This window comes from Melozone crissalis, unplaced genomic scaffold, assembly GCF_028551555.1.
Source record: "Melozone crissalis strain CALT ecotype California unplaced genomic scaffold, PUWL_Pcris_2 ptg000041l_1, whole genome shotgun sequence".
NCBI classification, from domain to species: domain Eukaryota; kingdom Metazoa; phylum Chordata; class Aves; order Passeriformes; family Passerellidae; genus Melozone; species Melozone crissalis.
In genome coordinates, this window is record NW_026535819.1 from 11,549,126 (window position 1) to 11,575,635 (window position 26,510).

At 47.0% G+C, this 26,510-nt stretch overlaps 2 protein-coding genes across 3 annotated transcripts in view; both read right to left on the minus strand.

The window, feature by feature from the left end:
• Positions 1 to 10,837, minus strand: part of DPP7 (dipeptidyl peptidase 7) — a 31,727-nt gene extending 20,890 nt beyond the window's left edge. For both annotated transcript variants that reach the window (XM_054284203.1, XM_054284204.1), the window contains exons 1-4: positions 10,760 to 10,837; positions 10,342 to 10,455; positions 5,915 to 6,054; positions 1,378 to 1,541 (exon numbers count right to left, since the gene is read on the minus strand). In XM_054284203.1, coding sequence (XP_054140178.1) covers positions 1,378 to 1,541; positions 5,915 to 6,054; positions 10,342 to 10,455; positions 10,760 to 10,832 — 491 coding nt within the window. In that variant the 5' untranslated portion in view covers positions 10,833 to 10,837. The remainder of the gene's footprint in view (positions 1 to 1,377; positions 1,542 to 5,914; positions 6,055 to 10,341; positions 10,456 to 10,759) is intronic.
• Positions 10,838 to 15,486: 4,649 nt separating this feature from the next.
• Positions 15,487 to 24,623, minus strand: LOC128942018 (ficolin-1-like). Its single transcript, XM_054284181.1, has 9 exons — positions 24,545 to 24,623; positions 23,626 to 23,757; positions 22,835 to 22,888; positions 20,941 to 20,976; positions 19,711 to 19,746; positions 17,798 to 17,925; positions 17,271 to 17,412; positions 16,601 to 16,735; positions 15,487 to 15,734 (listed from the first exon to the last, which is right to left on the minus strand). Exons 1-9 carry the CDS (start codon positions 24,621 to 24,623, stop codon positions 15,487 to 15,489), a joined length of 990 nt encoding a protein of 329 aa, XP_054140156.1.
• Between the last annotated feature and the right edge of the window lie 1,887 nt (positions 24,624 to 26,510).

A 26,510-nucleotide genomic window follows, 5' to 3' on the forward strand; every position in this document is an offset into this window, starting at 1 on the left:
TTCTGTATTCTTCTCATGTGACCTGACCTTGCTTCCACTGGGCATACAACGTCCTTTTTCACCTTATTTCCAAGAGAAGATGCCTCTTCAGCCAAGCTGGTCTTCTGCCTCACCTGCCTGACTTTCAACATTTGGGAATTGCTATTCCTTTGCCCTTAACAGGTGATATTTAATAAGTAACCAACACAGATGGACCCCATTACCTACAAAAACATTTTCCTAGGGGATTTTACTCAATAATTCCCTGCGCAGCCTGAAGTGTGCTGAAGTCTCTCCTCATGGCCAGAGTTGAGGTTTTGCTGGCACTTTTCCTCCCATCAAAAGAGATTTTAAACTTGATGGCTTCATGGTTGCAGTGGCCAGAACAGCTGCCAACCCCTACTTTGCTCACAAAATCCTCTCTGTTAACAAGCAGTAGATCAAGAAGGGTATCTTTCCAATTCTGCTCCTTTAAGAACTGTGCCATAAAGTTGTCAACTGGGTTTTTCAGCGCATCTCCTGGTCTAGATTGTACTGTGTTATTCTCCCAGCTGATTTCTGGCAAGCTGAAGTCCCCCATAAGGACAAGGGAAGTTGACTTGAAAGCATCCTTAGTTTCTTGAAGAATCATTTGTTTGCCTCATCATCCTGTCTGGGAGATCCAAAGTAGACTCCCGCAGTGACATCTGCATTATTTATTTGTCCTTTGATTCTTACCCGGGCTTTCAACTGTGCCATTGCCAACTATGAGCTTCAGACATTCTATCCCTTCCACTGCAATGACACTGCCTCACCTCTTCTGCCCTATCCCTCCTGAAGAGCCTGTAACCATGCAACAGGGCACTCCAGTCACAGGACTTGTCCTACCAGACTTCACTTTTGCTATCGGTGCCAAATTTCTGGGCTTGGGCCTAAGCTTTGAGCTCCTCTTGTTTGTTCCTTATGCTGTATGCATTAGTGTAGAAACATTTCAGGTGAGGTTCATTCTAGACAACACCTCATGAAAGCAGATTGAGGGACCCCATTAGTGCTTGTTTTCTCAGGTTTTGGCACACCATCACATTGCTTATCGCTAGCAAGGCTGCTATTTTCCCTTTACCCTTTCCAAGCTATTTTTTTTCTGCAGCTTTGGATGATTCAGACATCGAAGAAGCTTAGAAACATCCAGTCAGGGCTGCTTCTCCGAAGCAACCACAAATGGAGACTAATTCCTGATGGGAAAGAAGAGTGGGACCTGGTTATGAGCTCATGGCAGCTGAGGCACAGGCACATCTGCTCTCAAAAGGATAGCTTAAAGCTTTGCCTTGAGAACTTTCCTGAGAGCAAAGGAGATCTACAGCAGCATAACTTTGGCTGGAAAAGGATGCAGAGAAGGGAAGGAGTCCACACAATACTTACCTGCCTCCGAAAGCGATGACAGGGCAGTCTGCAGCACCAAACTGCTGCTTAAGCTCAGTAATGAGCACTGCATAGTCAGCAAGGGCTTGTTCCACGGTGAGCAGAGCAGTCTTCTTCAACTGTGTTGACTCAATTCCAAAGGGAAGAGACTTCCCATAGTACCTCTGAAATGAAAGAGATACACTATGGCAATACTCCTATGGGTCTTCTCTACTTTCACCATAGAGCTGGGCTAAGTGTGCACTAATACGAAGAGATAACAGAGTATGAGACATCCTCTAACTTGTCCATAACTGAGGAAGTGCCTTGTCTCCTGCACCTGATACACAGACACTTTCAGGACAGATCATGGAGTGGATGGCCAAGGCATTACAGCTGCTTCAGTGGGTGCCAAGTGGGTTCTCAGCACGTGTATCTCTCCTGACATTCCCAGCTACAAAAGGGAACAGGATAATCTCTTCATGCCTAAGATGACAGATAGTAGATTTAATAGTGTGGAAAAGGTTGGCTTGGGACTTTGCAAGGTAGAGAGATTAAATATTATCCAAACAAAGTATCTCTCTACTCCAACATGGAGTTTAAGGCCTGTAGCAACTCTCACAGACATCTTTTGTGAAAAATCCTTTCTTTAGCATTTTTCCCCCTTCTGAGAAGATGTGGCCTCAGCAACAAAATGTAAAGAATGGTTATCTGCTGCTGTGGAATGCAACAGGTGGATTCGTGATTGGTCTCAGGTGGATGTTTGGATTTACTGACCATTCACGGCAGAGCTGCTCTTGCTTTTTGCCTGGACACAGAACTTTGTTATTCATTCCTTTTCTATTCTTATCTTAGCTAGCTTTCTGAGAACTTTTCTTCTATTCTTTGCAGTATAGTCATAATGTAATATATATCATAAAATAATAAATCAAGCCTTCTGAACATGAGGTCAAGATTCTCGCCTCTCTCTTCACCCTGAAGACCCTTGCAAGCCCTGTAACAGCAACTACTTACAAAAACAAATCATTCATGGCATAGGCTGTACTGAAACAGCACTCTGTCACAAACATCTTTTGTGAAAAATCCTTTCTTTAGGATTTTTCCCTCTTCTGGGAAGCTGAGGCCCCAGAAAGAGAATGTAAACAATGGTTATCTGCTGCTGTGGAATGCAACAGGTGCACCTGTGATCGGCCCATGTTCCATGTTTACAATTAAGGGCCAATCAAAGACAAGCTCTCTCTGGGACAGAATCAGAGAGAGTTCCGATGTTGATTCATTCCTATTCTATTCTTAGCTTAGCAGCTTCTGAACTTTTCTCTCTATTCATTTTAGTATAGTTTTAATGTAATATATATAATAAATTAATAAATCCAGCCTTCTGATCATGGAGTCAAGATTCTCGTCTATCTCTTCACCCCTTGCAAGCCCGGCAACATCTGGTGACCCCTCATTGTAAGAGCAAAATAGTTTGATAAGACCCCAGAGGAGCAAGAGCTGCACCCAGGGTAAACCCCAAAGGCAGCATTGATGGTTGCTTTACAAGTGACCACAGAAGTGGAATCTAGCCAGGAGCTGAAGAACTGAAGATCCTGACTTCACAGTTCACAGCCAAGGCTGACCACAAAGTGAACCTTCTGAAAAACCTCCGGGAAGATGTTTGGAAAGAGCAGCAGCACCCTGGAGCTGGCCAGAACATGCTGGACTCTTTCAAAAGGTACCGTTGGCTTTTCCCTTCCTGAAGATGCAGCCATTCGTAGTTTGTGGCTGTTCATATGGGGAACGCCCCCCTTGGAGATGAGGTTCATTTTTCTCCTTCAGAGGAGAAACTTATTGCCCTCTGGCAAAAATGGAGTGAAGAGGATGGACTTTTCTTGTCAGAAACAGATTTCTATGAGTTTTTTCGATGTGCAAAGCTTTTTGGGTTCTTTACTGATGTGGTATATGCCTTTGATGTTTTGTTATGGGAGTGCATGGAATCCATTTTCCAATTTGTTTGGGACCGTGGTGTGGGATTCCCCCGCGTTTACCCAGTCATTTTCTGTGTACTCTTTTCTATCCTGAAACGGAGAGCAGCTGTTTTTCCCTGGATTGCTAACTGCAAGGGACAGGCTCCTTTCCCTCTGTCCCCAGCGGGAGAAGACCCTTTAGGGGATGAGTTGCTGCTTCCAAGCCCCCCCTGCTTCCCAGCGGGGGGGGGGGGTGAAACTTTGCCACGAGTAGAAGTTTTTTTTACTCTGTCTCCGGAGCATGCTCAGATGGAGCGGTCCTTCCCCCCCCCTTCTCTCTCTCCAGGGGGATGGGACTGGGCGGCCCCGCCACAGCCGGCCTCTCGGACCCCGCCCCGCTCAGAGATGGGGGCCGGTACCGGTCCCCGAGGCTCTGCCTGCCGGGCGGGTGCGGCCGCCTCCCCGGGCGATGCCGCCCCCGCCTCCGCCGCTTCCCGCGCCTGCGTTGCTGGGAGACGCCCTCAGCGACAACAGCGACTCAGCACCGCCCCCCGGCTGTCCTGCCGCCTCAGCCCACCCCACGGGTGCGGGTGCTTGCAGCTTCCCCGGCTGCGAGCTCAGAAACACCGTTTCCCGCAGCTGACCCGCTGTTGCTAGGCGACGACGATGCAGCTGCTGCTTCTGGGTCAGCGGGGGAGGCATTCTCTCCAGCCTCGGCCACTCCGCCAGCCCCCTTGGCCCCCCCGCCGCCTCCACCGGCCGCCCCAGCAGTTCTGCCGCCGTCGGGGACTTTGTCCTCCGTGTCTGCGTCAGAGGCTGCCCTGGAACCTGCGGCTTGTTCAAGCTCGGACCGTCCCGGGCCGGTTGCCTTTGCAGCAGTGGCCTCGGCAGCTGCCTTCCCCTTCCGTGGAGGGGGGGTTGCTCGCCAGCTGGGTGTGGGGCAGCCCGCCTGCCTGTTTCAAGATCGGCATTTTCGGCGGGTTGGGGGGTGGTTGGTCAGTTGCTGCCCCTTGGAGGTTGCCATCTCTGCGGCCCCTCTTGTGCCCTAGCGGCGAGGGGCAGGTGGGTTCCGAGAGTTCTGCCTTTGGTCCCCAGCCCAGAGGGGGTGGTGCCGAGAGGCAGATGGGAGACACACCTGTTGCATTTGCATTGCAGAGGCAGAGGGCAGAGCTGGAAGAGATCATGGCTTGTTTGCTCTGGGGAACAAACATCTCCAGACCCGAGATGGGATTTCTGGGGAAGGCTTCTATTTCCCTGCTGCTGGCATGCCTCAGTGGTTTTGGGGAAAGGAAGCGTCTCACCAACCGTGCTGCCATTGTATTGGCAGCAGGGTGCAGGCCTGTGGGAATGCAGAGCCTGTTTCATGGGTTTGGCCTGGCCTGTTGGGCTCAGGAAGTCCCTGGGCCGCGCCCACCGCCTGGCCTGTTGATGGCTGTGGGGGTGTTGGTTTCCCCTACCGGTCCTGGCCCGCCTTTTGTGGGCCAGCTTTGGGGTTCCTGGTCCGTTCATGGGCCAGGGCCCCCCAGGGCCTTTCTCTGGCTGCTCTGCTGCTCTTTTCGAAAACAAAAAACCAAAAAAAACCAAAAAAAAAAACACAAACAAAAAAAAAATTAAAAATTAAATTAAAAAAGATTGAAATAGCTGGCAGCAGCTCTGAAGCTGATTGAAGGGCCAGAAAAGGACATTCCACAAATTGTTCAAAATTGTTTGAAATTTTTTTATGACTGTCAATGGTTTTTGATAACTATTGATGGACTTTTTCTGCAGCAAGCCTGTTTCAGGACCAAAAAGGACTTTCAGATATGTCCAGGAGGAACATCTTCAGCCCATGGACTGTTCCTGAAACTCGGCTGCTTGAACTTGAATTTTCTTTGTGTTGTTTTTTGCATTTTCTTATATTGTAAGAGTGTTTTAGTGATTTGATAGAATTGTATGTTCTACAGGTGAAGAAATTTCCTGTTCATTCCATACCAGCATTTTTTCTTTTTAATTCTTTAGAATTTCAAGGGTGTAATGTCACAGACATCTTCTGTGAAAAATCCTTTCTTTAGGATTTTTCCCTCTTCTGGAAGGCTGAGGCCCCAGAAGGATAATGTAAACAATGGTTATCTGCTGCTGTGGAATGCAACAGGTGCACCTGTGATCGGCCCATGTTCCATGTTTACAATTAAGGGCCAATCAAAGACAAGCTCTCTCTGGGACAGAATCAGGGAGAGCTCCGTTGTTGATTCATTCTTTTTCTATTCTTAGCATAGTAGCTTCTAAACTTTTCTCTCTATTCCTTTTAGTATAGTTTTAATGTAATATATATAATAAATTAATAAATCCAGCCTTCTGATCATGGAGTCAAGATTCTCGTCTATCTCTTCACCCCTGAGGAACCCTTGCAAGCCTGGCAACACAGTCTGTATCCTGGAGTGCTGGGAGGTATAGTAAAAAATTACTCAAAAGCCATGATTACAAAAAGAAGATCTGCTGTTACGGGGAGAAAGATTATAGCAGGTCTGACTCAGCTCCACAGGAAGAAATGGTACCACTATTCCAGACCTGCAGAAAGCTGTCTTTGGTAACACTGAACAGAACTCTAAAGAATGCATGACTAAAATACTCACATGTTCAGCAAAAATGACAAGTGCTTGCTGTTCCTCTGCTAATTCAAATATGAAGTCAGAGTTCTGAGCAAAAGTCCAGATGTCACCTTCATTGCCAGTATAGAAAAAGATGGGTCCAAATCCTTTCTTCCAGAACTTTGCTGAGGCAATTGAAAGAAAGAAATTAAAAATTGAAATAAAAACAAAACCAAAACCCACAAAAAACACATAATACCCTCCAAAACACAACAAAGAATATGTGCATGAAATGAGTCAATTTTTGATTTCGAGCAGGAGATTAACTAGGAAGAACTCCATGAACAGGCTGATTCCTGAGACCTGATCTGGGACACAAAGTTTCACTTCTGCCTGCAAAATACCTAAAATCTCAAGTTCTGCAAGTCCTTTGCAGACAGCTGCCCCCCAAAAGAGTGATTTCCCATTTATATACCCTTTTTAGCCCAACTCGCTCCAAAACATTTGCACAGCTAAATCTTCACACAAAACTGACATTAGGGAATTGCCTGTGTCCTTCTGATACTCCTGCTGTGAGGTATAAAGTTGTAAATTACATTTCATAGGATGGTTTGAGCTGGGGGGGACCATCAAAGACCATCCAGTTGAAGCCCCCTGCCACGTGCAAGGACACCTCCAACTAGATCAAGCTGCTCCAAGTCCTGTGCAATCTGGCCTTGAACATTTCCAGGGATGGGGAAGCCACAGCTTCTCTGGGCAGCTTGTGCCAGGGCCTCCCCACTCCCACAGGGAAGAATGTCTTCCTTATGTCCAATCCAAATTCACCATCTGTCAACTGCAAACCATTGCCCCTTGTCCTATCACTACTGGCTTTGGCAAAAAGCTACCCCCGCCCCCCATTTTTTCACAAACGTTCTGAAAGTACTGGAAGGCTGCAATAAGGTTTGCCCAGAGCCTTTTCTTCTCTAGGCTGAACAAACCCACTCTCCCAACCTGTCTCCAGAGTAGAGGGGCTCCAGTCACGAGACAAGGGAAAGCTTCAGACAAGCCCTGCCTTAGCCTCAAATTTTGGCAACATTTTAAATTTAAGGAATCACTCTGGCTCACAGTTCTAATCACAGCAAATAAGATCTACTTATAAAAATGGATTATTTATTAAACAGACAAGAGATAACAGACAAAAGATCTTAACCAGAAGATCTTAACTACACAGTATAAAACCAAAGAACTACTAGTCGGTAACAGTAAACCATAGAACAGTGCACTATATCAAGGTATCTTTATGAAAACAGGCAAAAGAAATAGCATTGATTAGGAGTCAAACGTAATTTACCATGGAAATGGTGATAATGTAGAGATTCCTTCACTCAACCCCTGGGGAGTAACCATGAAACAGATGTCCCTGCTCACAAGGGAAATGTTGGGAATTTAGCTGACTAGAGACTGGAAAAGTACAAGGCCGTGGCTAATTCCAAGTCCTGCACCTGCAAGATAGCGTGTCCTTGGGCCTAGCTCGGTATGGTAACAAGTGGACAGAGAGACGTGGGAAATAAGGAATGTAGGCCCAAAGGAATGAGGAAGAGTTGATGGTATAGTTTAACCAATAGATCGCTTGGCTTACAGACTATTCATAAGCTTATTACTTGCTGTATATGTGTCTGATGCTTTCTTCAATAAATGGAACCTGCTATTACTCATATTGAGTGTCTGAGTCTCCCCTCACCGACAAATGGCTCATCCCCGACAAAGGCCTCATTCTGCGACAGGGAAACTCCACACATTTCCAGAAAATATATATATTTTAGCAGATTTCTGCTTTGTGAAAGTTTGGGGTGACTTCTATAGTTATAAAGTGAACAGCTATCAGTCAGTCAAAATCCAGCTTATCTTGTCAGATCCCATGTTAACAGTAAGGTATCTATTGGCAGTTGGGAAATACCAGACCAGTGTGAACCTATGGGCCCAAAACACAATAACACAGCTTGTCCTGTTTGAATTATCTGACTGGCTAACAAACGACAGATAAGCTCTTGGGAGAGGGTGAGATGGTCTGCTACATAAGCTCTCTGATCACCATTGGGGCTTCCTCTGGACTCACTCCAGCAGCTCCACATCCTTCTTGGCCTGGAGGCAGTTCTACCAGCGGGGTCCCGGTAGAATTGCCTCCCTCTACCTGAGCAGAGGGACAGAATCCCCCCACACACCTGCTGCCCACACTGTGGGGAGGAGCCCAGGATATGCTGATATATGTTATATATGTAAAACACATGCATATGTGTGTGCGTGTATATATATGATGATATATGAAAATAATGTGCTTCATCCTCAGATCACTTTATAACTGAATGCAAATTGAGTCTGGCAGGACAAGCTGAGCTGTGATGCTAACACTGGCTTATCTAACAAACAGTTGCTCTAATGCTTGCTGAATTTAACAAACATTTGATTTTAGCTTAGTGATAAACTGCACAGGAATTAGGAGGGATAATAAATAGTTTTCTTCAATGACAAACCTCAGACCATCAGTTAAGTGTTGATTTCAACACATCATTGAAAGAGACCCTGCACAACAGTTGTCCCATGGATGTTGCCGTCACATAAGGCTGTTTTCATGAACAGAGAGGCCCAAATTTAATTCTTGGCATTCTCAGCACAGAACTGACAAAGCCAGATTTGGCTTGAAATGGGATTTGAAACCTCTCATTAGTGAAACTGCTCCTCTTCATTAACAAAGAGGCCAACTGACTGCGATGCATTTGCTTTGGATGCTGGGTAGGTAACTGGAGTGCTCTGTGTTCTCTTTCCTCTGGCTCTTCTCCTCATGTGCTTCATGGCTCCTGGAGTAAACAACCATCACAGGAGCCAACACCAAACCATACGGGCTTCTTAGAAAGGTACCGATTTTTTGACTGAAATCCTGGGGAATTGCTAGCTAAACTCAAGAGTATCAGATTCCCTGTTGTGAAATTAGTTTTTGTTTTCTTGCTGATAATCTGAAAAGTCTCATATTGTACAAAAAAACAGTACAGGGAAATGGAATCACAGGAATTTTGAGTAAGAAACTCTCTATAAACCAGCAGAACTGCACTGATAATATTTTACTCCTCACAAATCTTATTCAGCTCTGCCCAGGACTCACAGATAAAACATAACACTTTAAAAGAAAACAAATAGAAGTTGCACAATGCTTTAAACCATGTAATTCCAACATTCTGTTCAAAAAGGGCCACCCAATTAGTGAAATCGCAGCCTTGGGTATGCTCTCAAAATGCAGTCGTGTATCCATATCTTTGGGTTGAACTGATCCACGAATTCATGCCTGGTGAAACACACAACTTAGCACAGGTGCTGGACAAGCTGCAGAGCAGCAGGCAATGTGAAGGCAAGCTGGAGCATCTGAAGACCCAATGCAGCTGGGAGACAGCAGCAAGTGGGCACTAAGCTGGGCAGTGCTCATGTCCGCTGCTATTTCCAAGCCCCCCCTTCTTCTCTCCCTGCAATTTGCTCCCCAATTCCTCTGCATAGGCAGGGTTGAAAAACATGGGACACTGGTTATGGAAATTGCTGTATTTTTAGTCACATGCTGTTTAAAAAGGCCTTTTCTCTTTTACTGTCAGTGACCCAAAAATGAGACATGGCTGGCTCCTTGTTGGCAGTGCTCATTGTTTAAAAAGATTAAGCTATCTACAGTTGCTCAAGTTTAAATAGTGCAAACCACTAACCCAAGAGGGTTCGGTTAGTGATTTGCATTTTACTCCTTTACTCCTAAAAACGATCAGTACAGAGTGCAACATTTCAGTCACTATTTGTTTTTCCTGACACATTCAGAACACTCGATTACATGCACTTGTAAGAGATGCCGGCGTCAACTGAAGACACACACACAGAGCCAGCTCTGGTGCAAGCTTAACACAGTTCCTGCTTCTAGTCTACTCTTGCTCCAGAGAGGTCAGTCCCCACAATCCCTTTTGCACCACACAGCCAGAACAGAAGGCAAGGAGTAAATTCCAGACCGGTTTGTGCTGGAAAGGACCTTAAAGCTCATCCAGTTCCACCCCTCTGCCACGGGCAGGGACATCTTCCACTACCCCAGGGTGCTCCAAACCCTGTCCAACCCGGCCTTGGACACTTCTAGGGATGGGGTAGCCACAGCTCCTCTACATAATCTGTGCCAGGGCCTCCCCCACCCTCACAGGGAAGAATTCCTTTCTAATGTGCAGTCTAGGCCTACTCTCAATTTAAAGCCAGGCCCCCTTGTTCTATAAGTACATGTCTTTGTAAAAAGTGGATTAAAAAGGAAAGGAGGATATAGACAATGCTGGGGAATGCCTGGCTCGTACAGGGTTGGCCCGTGGCTAACACTGACTCTTGGCTGCCCAGTGTTCTAGCTCCTGCTTTACATCGGAACAGAGGCAGTCAAAACTTTAGCAGAAAGGAATCCACCCCGAAGCCACAGCACCCACGGGACCTACCCGACACCAGGTACCGCTGCGGAAAGGTCTCGTTGCCGCAGGTCTCGAAGCTGAAGTGGTCCCGCACCTGCGGAAAGAGCCGCTCCTCCAGGCCGGGCCACACGACCCGGGCAGCTGGAGGGGGCATCATCAGCACAGGGGAAACCGACAACAGGCGAGGTCACCCGGTACGGCACAACCCAGCCTGGGAAATGGGACCCGGGGAGCTCGGAGCACCCTCTCGGTGCTCCCCAGGCTGGCTGAGGGCTCCGGCCCAGCGAGGCTAGTTCGGAGTCCTGCCCAGGGCCTGGGAAAGCTAGTAGAGGGTCCTGTGCACCGGAGGGCCGGGGCTCTGGCTGAGGAAGGAGGAAGTCCGGCAGCCGGGTCCGGCCCGAGGAGCAGGGGTGACAGGCAGAAGGGTCCGGCCCGAAACACCCACCGGGAGCGGCGCGGGCGGACGGCAGCGGCGGGAGCAGCAGCAGCAGGGCCGAGAGCAGCAGCACCGACTCCATGGCAGCCGCTCCGCCCGCGCCGCGCAGGCACCGGTCACGTGACCCACCGCTTCGGGATCATGCGGTGACTCAGCGTCCCTTCACGTGACCACGCGAGCGCCACGGACCTGTTATGGCGGCTCGACTCGCCGGCTTCGCTACTCAGCGGGCTGGGCCGGGCCGGGCCGGGCCGCCTCCTCCTCCTCCTTACGCTCCTGGGGGTGGAGGGGGCCGCGCCACTGTGTACTGCAGAGACTAAAAAGGCAGCAGATATGGAAAGTTAGTTCTGTAATTTGTACTTCTGGTAAAGGTTACCTGGCCACTCCATCCCGTGCGCGCTCAGGTCAGAACTAGGAGAAGGGGACCTCTCCTCCCCCATCAGGTGTTTGTTGTGGTCCCTCCCAAGCGCAGGTTCGTGCCGTTGCGTAAAAAGCAGGACCAGGAAGCTGAGCCAGCTGAGAAGGAGCTATGCTTTTCTTCCGTTGAATTGATTTAATGAGGGATTGGTCTTCGGGTCTGGCTCACAAGGGAGTCCGTGCAGAGGCCTGTGCCAGCCCAGGAGAGAAGGCAGGGGCAGATGAAGCAGAGGAAGGTGAGGCCATGCCTTCAAGCAACAGCTGGATTTCTTCAGGGTTGCAGAATTCGTGTAGCCCAGGAGAACACTATGGGACAGTTCTCTTGTTTTGATTCACTCCAATGCTGAGCTAAGAGTCCCCTCAGACACTGACTCAGTGAGGTGGGTATTTGCTTTATTTGGCACTGGGTACGTGGGGGAGTGCTCCTCCTAACACACCCAGCACTTTCACACAGCACAATATATGGCTAAATTTCATGCGTATTCATTACATTCCTTGGGATTGGAGTGGTGATACAAATTATTCTCGGAAATCATTAATATCATTAGCATATGTGACGTGCAAGCACAGTGTACTCTGTTGGTCACACTGAAGAAGGCTCTGAGTCTTCCTCAGTGGTCGTTCTGATGAACGCTGGTAGTCTTCCTCACTTTGCACTTTTAAACTTTCTTTCTGAAGCATGCATGTCCTTTGCTGGCTGGTTCAGTGTTTTCTGCTGTTAATAGGTTTTGTTCCTCTTACCTTGACAAGGTGCATTCTGTGTCTCTTATCTTGACAAGGCTAAGGTATGTCCTGCTTCTTAAGCTTGTGCTTAATATTTGTTAACTCTTAATAGTTAACTCATGCTTACATGAGTTACCTATTATCAACTTCTTTCACTTTCAGTGAGATTATGATGAGAAAGGCTGCAATGTCTGACTGAGAGAAACTTTGGTTTGGCATGGTGGACATCAGGAGAAAAGTTTGACCTTGTCTTTTGCTGTTCCTGTAAAGTGCTGGGTGGATGTTTCTGGGGCCATGCTAGCTGCTGCCTTGAGCCAGAGCTCAGCATGATGGCACTGGAGGGACAGAGAAGCCATGTTCCTGTGGAGTGCAGGGAGCTGGTAGTGGCACAGCGCTGAGCCTTGTGTTTGGGAGGCATCATGCAGGTTTGTACCAGCCACGTGACCAAGCGGTAACATAAATCCATGTGCAGGCTTGTCAAAAACTGCACAAAGTGGTGTTACAGCACCAGCCTCCTGAAAAGATTCTTCAGGAGGTCAGGTTTGAAGGCTCTGTAACAGTGATGTGGCAGTTCACTGAGGAGTGATGTGACTGCACTGCTCAGCAGGAAGCTGGGGCTACACTGCACAGAGAAGTGTTATTTCTCTCTCTGGCACCAGAAGTAGAACTCCCAATAAACAACTGGATGTGAGAACAAATGTGGGGAGATAAGCTAGAAATTCTTGACTGAAGACACTACTTTTACAACTATAAAAGCTACACAAATTTTCGTGGAGGTAGAAACTTCTTGGAAGTTTCTGGAAACATGCAGGAACTTCTCTGGAGTTTGAACACAAATTCCATGGTTACTTGCCTGGGAATTGAGAGGAAGAATTTGATGTGTACTCCATTATTGCGGAGGATCAGGAAAGGGACATCACACCGTGATCAATGTGATCACGTGAAGCCAATTTATTGCAAAAAGCAAGCTATATTTATACTGTGTTCTATTGTTCGCGCCTCAAGCTAACACATGATTGGTTAAATCCTTCTGTGCATGTGTTTTAAGCTTTCAGTTAATTTTAGTTAGTGTTTCATCTTCATGAGTCTCACTGCGATTTTCTTGTCTGCCTTTACGTCCTGAACCGTCTGCCGCTGAGTGTGTTCTTCTTTCGTGTTCTTCAAGGGCATTGTGACCTTACTCAGTTTCTACGAAGACTGGATTGTGCATATATATCCTTTGTCCTGCAAGAAACCCTCAACACTCCATCCATTTAGTGGTAAATGACACTGAATCTTAATGTGTACTATTTCTTCACTAGATGTAATACAGTTACCTTTATCGTGCACTGTATTTTATCTACTAGTAGTTCTTTTATTTCTGTGTAGTAAGTAGTCTGTTTAAAGTCTCATCAGCGTCCTTTACAAGCAAAATTTAAACATTGAAGGTTTCTGTGTAGTAAGAGGAGAAGCTAGAGGTGAGCAGAGAAAGGGTATTTAGCACTTTTAGCTAGTTTATAGCGGAGTATATCAGCACCTGCTTATACATCTCTGCAGAGTAGTCTCTGGTAGTACCTTCCACCTCTGAGAAGCTACTCCTGGAAGACAGCATCAGCAGCAGATGGGCGAGATACAGCGGAATATTCTTGGACCTTGGTACTGGTGAGGGCATGTGAATCTCATTGGGAGTAGCAGAAAAACAAGACAGAGCTCCTGGAGAGGGAGAAGTAACTATGGGGCTTTCAGTGTGCACTTCTCTGCTCAGACACACTCTTTCTTGTGTAACTGAAAAGAAGTAAACTGAGACAGGAGTGAGTGGGGAGATGCAAACCCTCAGGTTTATTTCTTAGCGCACTGTTGACCTGCTGTGGCAGGCTGAGTGACCTTCTCACTTTTCTCACCCACAAGGTTTGGATTCTGTCTTGTAGGGCTGGAGCTGCCCTTCCTACATATCTGTGCAATATACAGTGAAATAAACCTGAGATCATTAGAAACATAACACAAATAAATACTCTATTTCTGCTGTCTCTGTTTATCCCTGCAGTGAAGAGTTAGCGCTTGGCTCTCCTCTGTCAGCTGTGGCAAGGAGTCCAGCAGCATAAGTGCAAGAAGAAGAGACCCAGTTCTGCTGATAGTCAAATATAATACATGAACCAGGTGAACTGTGTCCACCCACCAGCAGATAGGCCACTCTCAAATGCTGCTGGAAACAAGATGAAGTGGAAGGTACTGGCACTGTACATGATGACCACGTGCAAGGCTTGACACTGCTATAGTGTCTTGGTACGACACATGATGCTGAACAGACTGTTTTGCATACAGCTCTTGGTCCACAGCAACTAATGAGATCTAGAAACATGCCCTGGAAGAATGGCTAAAGTTTGCTCTGGGCCCAGCTGCAGCTGTGTCCTGGTGGGAAGTGCTGAGCAACTCTGCTCTGGTTCCAGGAGCTGGGGTCCCACCTGAGGTCCTGGAACATGTTAGGAAAGAAATGGGAAACTGATAGTGCTGACAGCACTGTATCGCTGGCCAGGGGTATGTGTACAAATCACAAACAGGACGGGACTGCTGTGGACTGTGCCTTGAGCTGTTTTATTTTTCAGCATCAATCTCATTACATGGTTATGACCATGTAGGAAGATGCCAGCAGCTCACATCCCCAGCAGCAGACCAAGAACTTAATGTTACAACTTTAGAAGTTTTTTGACCAATCACACAAAGCAAAAGCTCATTGACAGCAGTTCTATCCAACCTATAAGCACACATACCTTTGGTTAAAACAATGCTTGCTTATTTTGAATACAATACCTACTTGTAAGCATTAAAACACAATGCACAGAGCTCCATTATTAAGCTTCAAACTTCCTAATATCTTGCTAGATAAACTTTTCTGTAGCTTAGGGAGTTATTCGAGACAAGCATTAATACACAGACCATTGTTCTATTTGTCCTTGCTTTTCTACTTTTTAAATAATTTTTCTGCTGACCTGTCTCATGGCTACTGCTTAGCTCTAATCACAGTTCTGCTGTCCCTGAGGCCTGCCTTTTGCAGCTTTCCCAAAACCCTCTGATTTCGTGGATTCCTACACACTGTGCTGGAAGCTCAGTCTTTTCCATGCTGTTCTATGTTGTGGCTCCATCACAGCCTGCGGGGAGAGTGGAACAGGTCAGGAATTCAGTGCCTTTTGGATGGCTCTTGGGTCCAATAGAAAGAGGCTGGATGCAAATTGGAGTCTTCATATACATGGATTATACTGGAGATTAGCAGTAATTACCATTTAGGGTAGTAATATCAGAGAGCTTTACTGAGGTGCACTGGCTCCACTCATCACCTGGTCTTTAAATCAAGATAACACACTTTTCAGAAGAAGGTACTTGGGCTCAGTCTGCAGCAGTGGGGCTGCTGAAGGTACTCAGGGTGAGAGAGGGTCAGGATCTGGTGCTTACAGAAGCTCAAACCAGTACCGCTTCTGGCTTCAAAAATCCTGCTTTAGGCAGAAGGGACAACCTGTAATACTCTTTCTGGTCCGTTTTTGTCCCCAAGCAACATTGTTTTGTGTATTCTGTTGGTGGGTGAGTGGCACTTCTTGGACCTAGTCAGGCACCCTGTCACCATGTTAAACTGGCCTGAACTTCATTTCTGTTTGCTTATAGGAGTAGTGGTATTCTTTGCCTGTCTTCCAGTTGATGCCATCAGCATAGCTCCCATGTGCACCCATCCAGTACATCCCGTTCAGGTTGGAGTAATGGCAGTCATTGTACCACCACGCTCCCTTATATTCTGTGGCACAGTTAAAGGAACTCATGTCATTGTCGTGATCTGTTGTTGAAAATGGCATGTCCCTGTGGTACGATAAGGAGTCCCCTGCAGAGAACACATGTTCATGGTTACTGCAGTAGGGATCACAAACAGGACACTGATGTGTCTGTGCACCCCTGCTGGGCACCAGTGGCCCTTGCCAGGTGCAAGGCAGGTTGTATAAATCTTGCTGCTCTCTTGCTCTCTTTCCTCTTTGTCTTGGACAAAAGTATCCTTAGCTCTGCTAAAACACATGGAGAATTTATCTATGCCTGTGAATCAAGTGGGCCAGATTCTTTTCACAGGTACACAGATGTCACTTTTCTTGGAATGCTCAGGTTCTCTGCAGATACACAGGTCTGAATTACCAGACAGGGTTGCAGTGTGCACAGCCACATAAACCTAGAGCACTGCTCTCTCAGGTGTTGGTTTCACTCATTCCTGAATGATGGATATTGAATTTTGAAGAAGATTGTTTACTTAAAAAAAAAATAATAAAAATCGGGTATTAAGAGGATGGAGTGCTGATGCTGCAGGTATTGAACAGCACCCCAGCCCTGGAAATGTTAGACCACCTGGGCAAATGTCTCCTGCCAATGTAACCAAAAGCAGACCTTGACCTGGCTGATGCAGAGCTCTTGGAAGGGTCAATCGGATGGGGTGCTGCCCAGGACCAGGCTCATTTGCAGTTAAACCATAGGGCTGGGCTTGAAGGTAATGCTCTGAGTCACATTTCTTCGGGTGATGCATGTCCCCCTCCATCCCTGTACCCAGAGGTCACTCAGTACCTGAGGTACCATGGCCAGTTTTAAAAAACTGACCCAAAATGTAGCTGATACAAGGAGTGTGCATGATACATCTCTGCATAGAAGCTGAACACTTCTGAAATGCTCTAGGAAACAGACTTTCCCAGTGAGCTGCCTCAAACTTACCAGCGTTTCCACCAAGGAAGTCTCCTAGAATCAGTCTGTATTTCTCTGACTCTCCTAAAACTCTGAATGAAGCATACTTGGCAAAATAGTAGTTGTTCTCAAAGTCTCTGAGGTCAACACGGAGTTCACAGGGTCCTAGAAGAGAAGATGGACAGCAGTGGTGCAGGGCAGATGGTGAGTATGCCACTGGATTTCAGAGTGGAGGGTTTAAGGTGCTGTGAGCTAACTTGAGAGGAGCTGCCACTACTTGAGAGATTTTGATTTCCTTAAAATTCCTGCAGAGCCTCCTATACCTTTGATGGTTTTCTAGGGAAGCACCTTTTCAGATATGATATTGGGTGGTCATGGGCAGGGGTCCTGCACACAGCTGTAACTCCGAGGTTGTGTATGGACCAGATGATGCCATCACAAACAGTCCAAGTAGGAAGATGTGTTGGCCTGTCTCCAGGGTAGATCATGCAGCTAGTTCATTCTCTTCCCTGATTTCTAGTTTTGCTTTTTTTTAGAGTGCAGTTTCCAGTGTGCAGTAGACTGCAAGAGCCTGCATCCTGCTTGGGATTAACAGTGGGGACCTCAGATGAATATGAGAAACTCAGAGGTCTGCAATGACCCAATTTGGTATAGGGGTTGGACTCTCATGGCCCCAGCCTGGGACAGAGACAGACCTTACCCAGAGAGGTGAGGAAGTGGATGTTGTCATTCCCCATCCAGAACTCCGTCAGCTGGTTGCCAAAACCTCGTTTGTATGAATCCCAATCTCGCAAGAAGTTCACTGACCCATCCCAGCGCCTCTGAAAAACCTGAAAGAGACTCTCAGCCCCACCAGCCCATCCTTCACTCAAAAGCATCCACAGTGTCTGGGGGACACACCCACCATGGTGAATGCTTCCCCTGCATCAGGACACTCTTGTAGGTGTCTGGGGAGCAAACCCCACAAGAATCCCTTGCTCAATGATCTCTTCCATATGCCCTTGGAAATGAAAAGGAAATGATTTGCTGATTTAATCAGGGAGTGGGTCTGTGGCACTCAGCCTGCTTCCAGAGACAAGTCTTGGGGGAATCCCCTGTGTCCAGAGGGATTCACTCTGGCTTGCAGGTGTGAACTGCAGCTGTGTTTCTATTTTTGAGCCATCCTTTGCAGCCTTAACAAGAATCTCTATAGGAACATGTAAACCTCCCTCTCCTCATCCTACTCACAATCCATCCCCCGCCATCCGTGTCCATGTCACAGAAGACGGTGGTGGCATTGCAGTCTTGGGGGTAGATTGTGTACCAGCCACTGAAAATCTTCCCTTTGGCCAACAGTTCTTGGCAGTTCTCCGGTTCTGTGCAAATCAAAAAGATCAAGTGCAAAGAGTTATAATGTGTTTACTGTTCACAGGAGCACACCAGCCTTGAGCCTTTGAGCCCTTCACCACCTAGCTGGCTCTTTGTACTGCAGGATCTTAATGTAGAGCTGCTGGGAGCCAAACTCTGCCATGGCTTCTGGGCCCATATGTTGCCAGGGAGATGGGCACCTTCAAAAAAAGATGGTCTAAGGTGCTGAGACTCCTCTCATCTGCAATGACTTCTGGGGATCTGTATGATGGAGCTGCACTGAAAAAGATGACAAACTCATGATCCAGAAATTTGTCCCAGCTCCAGAATGTATGCAGGGCACAGTGTTCCCTGTGAGGCAGTGAACAGTATTCAGCTCATCCTTTATGGATTGAATCATAGAATCACCCACGGTTTGGGTTGGAAGGAACATTAAAGCTCATCTCATTGCACCCCCTGCCATGGGCGGGGACATCTTCCACTAGGTTGCTCCAAGTCTCATCCAAACCTGGCCTTGGACACTTCCAGGGATGGGCAGCTGCAGCTTCTCTGGCAAACCTGTGCTAAGGTCTTACCACCTTCTGAGTAAAGAATCATCTCCTAATATCTAATCTAAATCTCTCCTCTTTTAGCTGTAAATCGTTCTGTAAATCACACAGTGACAGTGTCCTATCACTGCCCTTGCAAAAAAATCACTCTCCAGCTTTTTTATAAGCACCCCCTAAGTACTAGAAGGCCACACTGAGGTCTCCCCAAGAAACAAAGTGCTTTTGAATATATACCTTTATATATATATGTGTGTGTGTGTGTGTGTGTGTGTGTGTGTGTGTGCACGCATATATATGCATCTTATGTATACTTTTTTTCCCTCCCCAAAACCATACCTGCTGACAGAAGTTCAGATTCACAGGAGACTGAATTGTCCCTGTCAGACATCCCAACCTACAGCTGCGTCAGTAGTTGTTTTAGGGAAAGCCTGGGAGGATGATCAGAGATGGTGGTGCTGGTGGTGCATGTGTCCCAGTGTGCTGTGTGTGATACATGTGTACACAGCTGTACCAGGCAGGGTACCCTGCTCTCCTAGGAGGGAGATGGTCCTGGACTTGGCCTTTTCCTTCCTATTAGTCAAATCTTTTACATGCCCAGAGAAGTGTCTGGGGCAGCAAGGAACCAGTTCAGTGGCATCCCAATCTGTCAGGTGTTACAGCAGCTTTGATCTGTCTGAGCCTTTATTGTGGCCCTAGAGCACCCAGCTGTAGCCAGAGCAGGTTGTAGCTGTCCTTGAACTTTAGTTCATGGAGACAGAGCCAGATGGGGCAACTGAAAATTGTTTCTTTTATTTTTCTTTTTTTCTTCCAGTGAATAAGTTAGTCTGAACACTATCACACGTATGAACTCCGCAAGTACTAAAGGTGTCACTGCAAGTGCAGGAGTATAATTGCCTTTGAAGTAGCCACATGTCCATACAGGTGGTTGCAGTGGTTTCATCTTAGAAATCAGGACACCAAGTCTCTGAAAAATCGACCTCCTCCAGGACACATGGAGGACAGGACATTTAAGTAGTGCTCAGAGGACCTGACTTTCCCAGCATGACTGGAGTACAGAGTAGGCCCACAGAAGCTGCATGTGTCTGTGAGACGCAAAGATAACAGTGATATTTCCTTATTCCATTCTTCAATGTCACTCTGAACTCGTTTCTATTCCTATCCTGTCCTGACTTCTGGTGCAGGTAGTCCACCACCATCCACTCTGCAGAGCTGACCAGTGTTGTGAAGACCTAGGATGAAACTTACCCCATATTTCTGGAAATCCAGGCTCTCCTTTTGTTCCTGTTGGATAAACAACACCATCAATTGCTCTCCACCTTCCACACCCAGCATTCCCCTTCCCCAGTACTTGAGATTTGCCAAGACAAATCCTGCTGCACTGGAAAGCTGTTATGTTACAGGAAGTGCTTGGCTCATCTGCACCAAGCAAATGAAAGGCATAGAGAAAGCAGGCAGGAAGGGTTGCTCAGTATAAGCTGTCCTGGCTGCTGCCAGGCCCACCAGAGGAGACCCACCAGCCTATCTGCACAGACCTAGGAAAGCACAGAGAGGCAGGTGGGAAGCCAATATCAATTTATGCACAAGGAGTGGCAGCCTTGCCTCTCGTGGCCTGTTGGATCCGGCATGAGGTAGTTCCTGCTGGCATCTGTTTTAGGGCTTAGAGGTCCAAATGGTGAGACTGACACAGGACGTATCTCTGTTGGACCCAGCTGCTCTGCTTGCTGCTGTGCAGCCCATGGAGCTGTCTACCAGCAGTTTGTGCCAGTGAATCCCACCGGGCTAGGACATGTGGGATAGGAGTGGGTGAGTGTGGCAAGGAGGAAGCAATGCGCCTTGGAAAGGCAAGTTGTAAGTCCCATCAGGGGAATGGCTGCTGGTGGTACAGGGCTTCAGCCAGTGGTTTGGGAGCAGCAGTGACAACTGGAGCACTAGAACCATCTGCCAGACCAGTGGTGTTGGACCCCGTGATTGCCAGCCAAATTCCAGAGGGGGAGGCCACAGTGCAGATTTGTGCTCAGTGGTGGGTGCCTGTGGCCATCACATGCAGGATGATGGCATAAGGGAAAAAACCCATGTTTCCCTAATACCTTATTGCTAGTGCTGGTAGAGACATGTTCCTCTGGCATTAGCAGCAACTGAATTTCTTTTGAGCCTCTGCATTTTGCCATAGCATGAGAATATTAAGAGCTCTGCCCAAATCTGGCTGGTCCCTCAGCCCTGTGGCTTCTGCAGCTGATGGTGCCAGGTGGCAGCACCAGCTGCCTGAGTTGAGAACAGCACCTGTTACTGAACATCTGGTTTGGGAGCAGGACTACCCACAGCACGTGCACCAGGGCAGAGCCTACGATGAGGTATAACTGTCAGCAAACAGCCTCATCCAGTCTCTGTAACTGCTCTCATCTGATGTAGGAGAACAGCGCAGGGTAGAAGTTTACAAAGTAGCTCACATGATAAATTCAGCCCAGCGTGATTTACCTTTCAGTCCTGGGAAGCCAGGCTCTCCAGCTGCTCCTACAAAATACGAGAGGAAAATGCTCATCACAGACTATCCAATGCAAATGAATTACTGTGCCTCTACAAATGGCTGCTCCAGCCCCTCAATATGTCTCAATTGTACAAGAGAGGCTGTCAAGAGGTGCAAATCTACAGTGCTTGGAGGAGTGTCCCAGGTGGTGCTGCTGCCTCAGCCTGGCTGTTCTCTTGATCTCCCAGGAACAGCAAGAAGAGCGGGATATAGAGGAGAGAGAGCTGCTTCTCCATCTCTTGGAATGTATGGGGCTTCACAGTTCCATTTCAGTGATTTTTTTGTGGGGGCTTTCTCTTTACAGTCAGGCACTTAAAAGATTTTGATCAATAGGGTTTGTCAGGGTTTTCAGTGGTTTTGTCCATCTCCTGCTGGCATTTCAGTTCAAGTCTTGGGTGCTTTTGGCCAGGAAATAGCTTCATATTCAGCACGTAAAAAGGGACATCTTCCCTTTAGTTAGTCAGTGCTGCTCAGTCCCTACACAAGTTCCCTTGTGCTGGCAGCTGGATCCTTTAGTAGAGACACTTTTCCAGTATTTGCAGCACATTCCTGCTGAAGGTCCTAAGCAGGCCTGGGCAGTGAAAGCCAGTTTCTCAATAGACATTGTCCTCTTCAGGGGTTCATCCCATTACAAAGGAAACCTCATCCTGTGCCATTGTTTGATCTCATTCTTGTGGTCTAGTGGGCACTGCACACCGAGTGGAAGGCTGAAGGCTGCTGAAAGCAATGATATGCCTAGGCCTGAGCAGCAGGGCTGAGCCAGAGTAGACTTACAAGATGAATTGTGAATATTGTGTGACTAACACCATCAGTATTATTTACCTAAAAATAGATGACAAAGATGCTTATGCTAACTGTTTATAACCTTCTGTAGCTATCTGCAAGAAATGTATCATTTTAAGAAACTTTTCCAACTGAGAGGCTTGTTCGTAAGGTATTTTAGGGGAAAACCCTCCCAGCCAAAACCTGGGCTCTGGCTGAGCACTGGCCCTGGCTAAGTGGAAAGCATGCCATCAGATTCGGGCATTCCTGAGCTAAAAATAAAATCAAGTCACTTTGGCTTGCTGATTTGGGCCTGTAAACACTGGACTCCCTTTCAGGGGAAATCCAGAGACCTCACCTATGGGATCTCCTACAGCATGTAGGATTTCCCCAGTTGCCAGGAAGGGTTGCCCTTCCTGTGAAACAGGGCTCCCCAGTGACTGGATGATGTTAAAGTATTTAGGCAATTAATAATGTATCCTTCTAAATCACTATCCTGCCTCTTGTATAGTAATGATTAGGTGCATTACCTTGCTAATTTTTTGCTTGTTGCCAAAGCCAAGCATATAGTTTTATTGAATGTATTATTTAACTTCTGTGTTACCTCTATATTCATAGTAAAATAAGACCATTCTTTCCACTGGTATGTTCTTTAAATTGCCCCTGTCAATTGGCAGAACAAGCACTCAGCATAGTGCCTCTGCATCAGGCCTCTGGGCTGAAGCTCCATGGAGAGCTCCAAAGCTCCTCAGGGCTGGGAGGCATTTAGGCAGGCTTGCTGTGCTGGGGGCAGGTTAGGGTAGGAATGGGGAATGGGGAGAGGTCTGATTTTAGGGTCAATGAGAAATTCTGAGAAGAGTGGAATCTTCTTCTGTGTTGTGGTCCCGGACACTCAAGGACGCTGTTTCTGGTGTTCACTCCATGCAAGAGCCATACCCCAAATCAGGCTTTTCCTATGCTACTTCAGCACCGTTTCTTAGCCTATGGCCAGTCCTGCAGTTCATCTCTGTAGACCCAATCTCCTAATATATGTCCTGAGCTTGGGGGCATTTACAGATTAGAGCTGCATATGTTGTACATTACCTTTTGCACCAGGTGGTCCTGCTTTCCCAGGGAATCCCTGGTCTCCCGTTTCTCCTGCAAAGAGACTCATTTTTTATGTGCATGTTACAAACTGACCAGAGCAGGGAGTCACAGAAGCCTGGGCAACTGGGCCTTGCCTTTCACAGAAATGGGGGAGCTGAGGTAATCAGATTCAGTCTTGTAACCTGGTTTTACTCTTTTACCTTACTCCCATTTTTCTATTGAAGCCTTACTACACTGGTACTGCCATTCAAAGTCTAAATTTGCAGTTCACATATGAATTCTTATGAGCTTTGATACATTGTGGAGCCAGTCTATGGATTTTGCTGTGGTAGGTCATCTCGCTCAGCTGACATGATTGACCTTCTCTGTGAGTTGGCTATGAAAACTCTGAAGGAGCCCCATCTCCCTTGCTCCCCGGAATAGAGGTTGCCAGTACATTTCCCACACTGTTCCCCAAAAAAACAGGCAGGAGCATTTCAGTCTCCCTCCCATCCAGACTCTTGAATACAGACCCAAAAAATAAATGGATGATTTTCTGTAGAAGAAACGAATAAGATACTTCACACTCCAAGATCACATCAGATTTGTGACAGGACTTAAGGAAGAAACAGGTCACTCCATGTGTACCAGCATATGTTTAATTGGGGTGTTTTTCTCTCCAGTTCTCCAGTTCCTCACAGCAGCCAGTGCCAGGCCAGCTACTGCTCCAGCCTCAGCTTGCTTCTCCTATGCAAAGGAACAAAACCATCTCATCTCACAGTGCTCATCACTGGTTTTGGGGGCCTCACCTTTTGTTCCTGGGAGACCTGCTTCTCCTTTTGGGCCAGAGACACCTGGGATCCCTGGACATCCTTGAAGAATGGCAAGTCGGTCAGCATCACGGAGTCCCACTATTCTCACCTCTAAGAAATGAAGACAGTCTTTGTGAAGATTATTAAGGCTCTGAAATGTCTTGGAGAGGAAACCAAATCATTTGAAGTTGAGGAACAGTATAATCAAAAGCACTGAGTATGGAAGTATCAGGGTGTTGAATGGATTGACAGATGGCAGTGAGGATCTCACATATTAGAGGAGCCAGACTCTGCATCTCTCTGGCTTCAGGGGAGTTCAATAGGAGAGGAGGCTGATAAATATGACATTGCATGCATGACAAATATACTGTAGTTAATAAAACATAAACTGAGAGGTGCCCCAATGGGGTATTCATAGCAGACTAAGTGACACTGGTGGATCTGTGGGCAGTAAGGGTAAGAGTTCTTCTGAATTTCCTGATGGCAGGCCTGTTTGAAATTGCCCCAGGCCTTCTTGGGGAATACAGTGAGAACGCTGTGCTGCGCAGCATCCCCAGACTGATCCTTTGTCTTGTTCTGTATCCTTTGGTAACTGCACGGAGGCCCTACTGAAAAAAATCCAAACTGAGGGGGAAAACTTCACTGAAGACTGTCTGTTCCTAGACACCCCACTGGTCAGGGAACGATGTTACACCACTAATTGGAGCCAGTAGCTTTCTTAAACAGCTGCTGCTGAGACTTCAGCCTCCCCTTACTCTCCTCCCACTGGCAGCCGAATTTAAAAAAGCATAGAAGGAAAAAAAAACATATGCTACTTCTCCCCCCTCCCCTCTCCCCTCCCAACCTCTTTCTCTTATCAGGGGAGATGAAACAGGCTGTCTCAGTGAGACGGCAGTAAGGTTTGTGGTTTACTCACCTGAGCAGGTGTCCTCAGCATCACAAATAGTCACTCTTAGGCTGAGCAGTACCAAAAGGACTGGAGCCACTGTCCCCATGGCCAGGGCTGCTCTGCACAGCTCCCCTCAGCCACTTCCCGGGTGCTCTGGTCAGCACTGACCCATCCTAGCATTTTATATCTATCAAACAGCCTCAGTGCAGGCTCCACCTCTGTACTTGCCCACTGGCTGCTCTCAGGTCTGGGGCCTGGCTGAGTCTCAAGTTATTTTGCAGATAAGCTACTTTCCAAAAGTCTGGGGTTGGGATGGAAAAGTTCTTGCCTCACTGCCCCGGCCTGCCTCACCTCTGTCCTCAGTAAATTTCGGATGCCTTTCCCTTATCATATTGTATTTCTATTTTAGATAAAATGAACCAGCAAAACCATATTTACCTAAGTGTAGACAGCTCCCCTCATCCTCCCTGCTAGTAGCCCTCTATGAAGAGCAGAATTTACTGTGTAGATGGGAAAACTGAGGCACTGGGAATCAAAAGCCCAAAGTCAGCTGAGGCCAGTGGCAGAGAGAGGCTACACAGCCTGGATCACATTCCAGTACTCTTCCTGTCTGTCAGCCCAGCACCACTTCTTGCCCTTCAAGCTTCCATTTGTACATGATTCATGAATGACAGAGTTCAAACTCAGGCAAGGGTAGGTAGACAGAGCATGTTTGTTTCCCCCCCAAATGTCCATTGTATTAGTGAGCAGGATTTCTGGTTTCTTTCACCCTGTGCTTTGCTCATTTCTGGCAGTGTTACTAGACATCCAGTCTGCTTCATCATATTATTTTCAGACCCAGAGCCTGTAAAGTTTATGAATTTTAGTAGAGGGCAGAACTTAAGTTTTTCCTCCTTGTTGTTACATCCCAGTTCAGAGGAGACTGATTTATTGGAGATTTTTCCCAGGATATCAGAGGCAGAACACAGCTCCCCCTCAAGCACTTCTGTCATAAGGTGCTTCTAACAGCCCAACTTCCAATGATACATGACAGTTTGATGCTAGGCAAATGGAAGAAGGTGAGGGAGAGGTAAGTATTTGATTGCCATTTAAATTCAGCATCCCCCATATAGCCCAGATATACACTCATACGCATATTCTTATTCATATATGTAATAATATAAAATAATAATCCAGTAGATGTTGCAGTCATTTTAATTCCTAAGAAACAATTATGACAGGGAAATGCACCACTTACTTTCGTTCTCCCATCTGGAAAAACTGCAGGAAAATCAGAGGAATTGGGGCAAAATGGTCTGCATTCAAGTTTGGGTTTTGCTTTACCTGAGAAAGAGCATCTCAATTGTGGCAGCTGGTGTGTTGCAGTTCTTGGGGCAAAATGAGATCAGATCCTTTCTTCCTTCAGGAGGAAGCCTCCCAGAAGGAAATAGAAAAAGGATTGGCAGGTGCTAGGGAGAGAGAGATCCATGCAGGACAGTCTAGGGTGAATGGGAGCTGTACACCTCTCTTTTCTCATCTGTACAGCCTATGCTGTCCATCTGCAGTGGATTGGTGTCTGGAGTAGGGGGCAGGTGGAAGTGATGTAGAGCCAGCCCCCTGCACTGAGAAGCCGCCTCCTGCCCAGTGCCTCTCCTCTCTTTGTGGAAACATCTGCAATACCTTGTTTCAACTTGGAGGCAAAAGCTACTGCCTTCATCTGTTTCCCTTTTGTAAATTACTCCAAAAAGCAAAGACCTTACATATTACCCCATAATTACAGTCTCTCTAGGACTCCAGGCTAGATCTGTCTTGACAGATCTAAAAATAGATTAAAAAGTTTGCCCTGCTTTTTCCAGGTACTCTATTAGCAGGTTGCAGGTCTGGGTTGGGCTGAGAACGTATGTTATGAAAGCAGCTGTGATGTATCTGCCCAGCACTGATGCATCCCCCTAAGTGTAACCAGTTGTGAGCTCCATCCAACCCGGGGGACATCAATATCTCCCCACTTTCATCT

Bases quoted from the DNA above. Each gene is read 5' to 3' on its own strand.
- LOC128942018 (XM_054284181.1), bottom strand. From the start codon at position 24,623: ATGGGGACAGTGGCTCCAGTCCTTTTGGTACTGCTCAGCCTAAGAGTG. The intron at 23,758-24,544 runs GTGAGTAAACCA...ATCTTCACAAAG, and splicing joins TGCTGAGGACACCTGCTCAG to ACTGTCTTCATTTCTTAGAG. The intron at 17,413-17,797 runs GTGAGTAGGATG...GGTGGGGCTGAG, and splicing joins CGGATGGCGGGGGATGGATT to AGTCTCTTTCAGGTTTTTCA.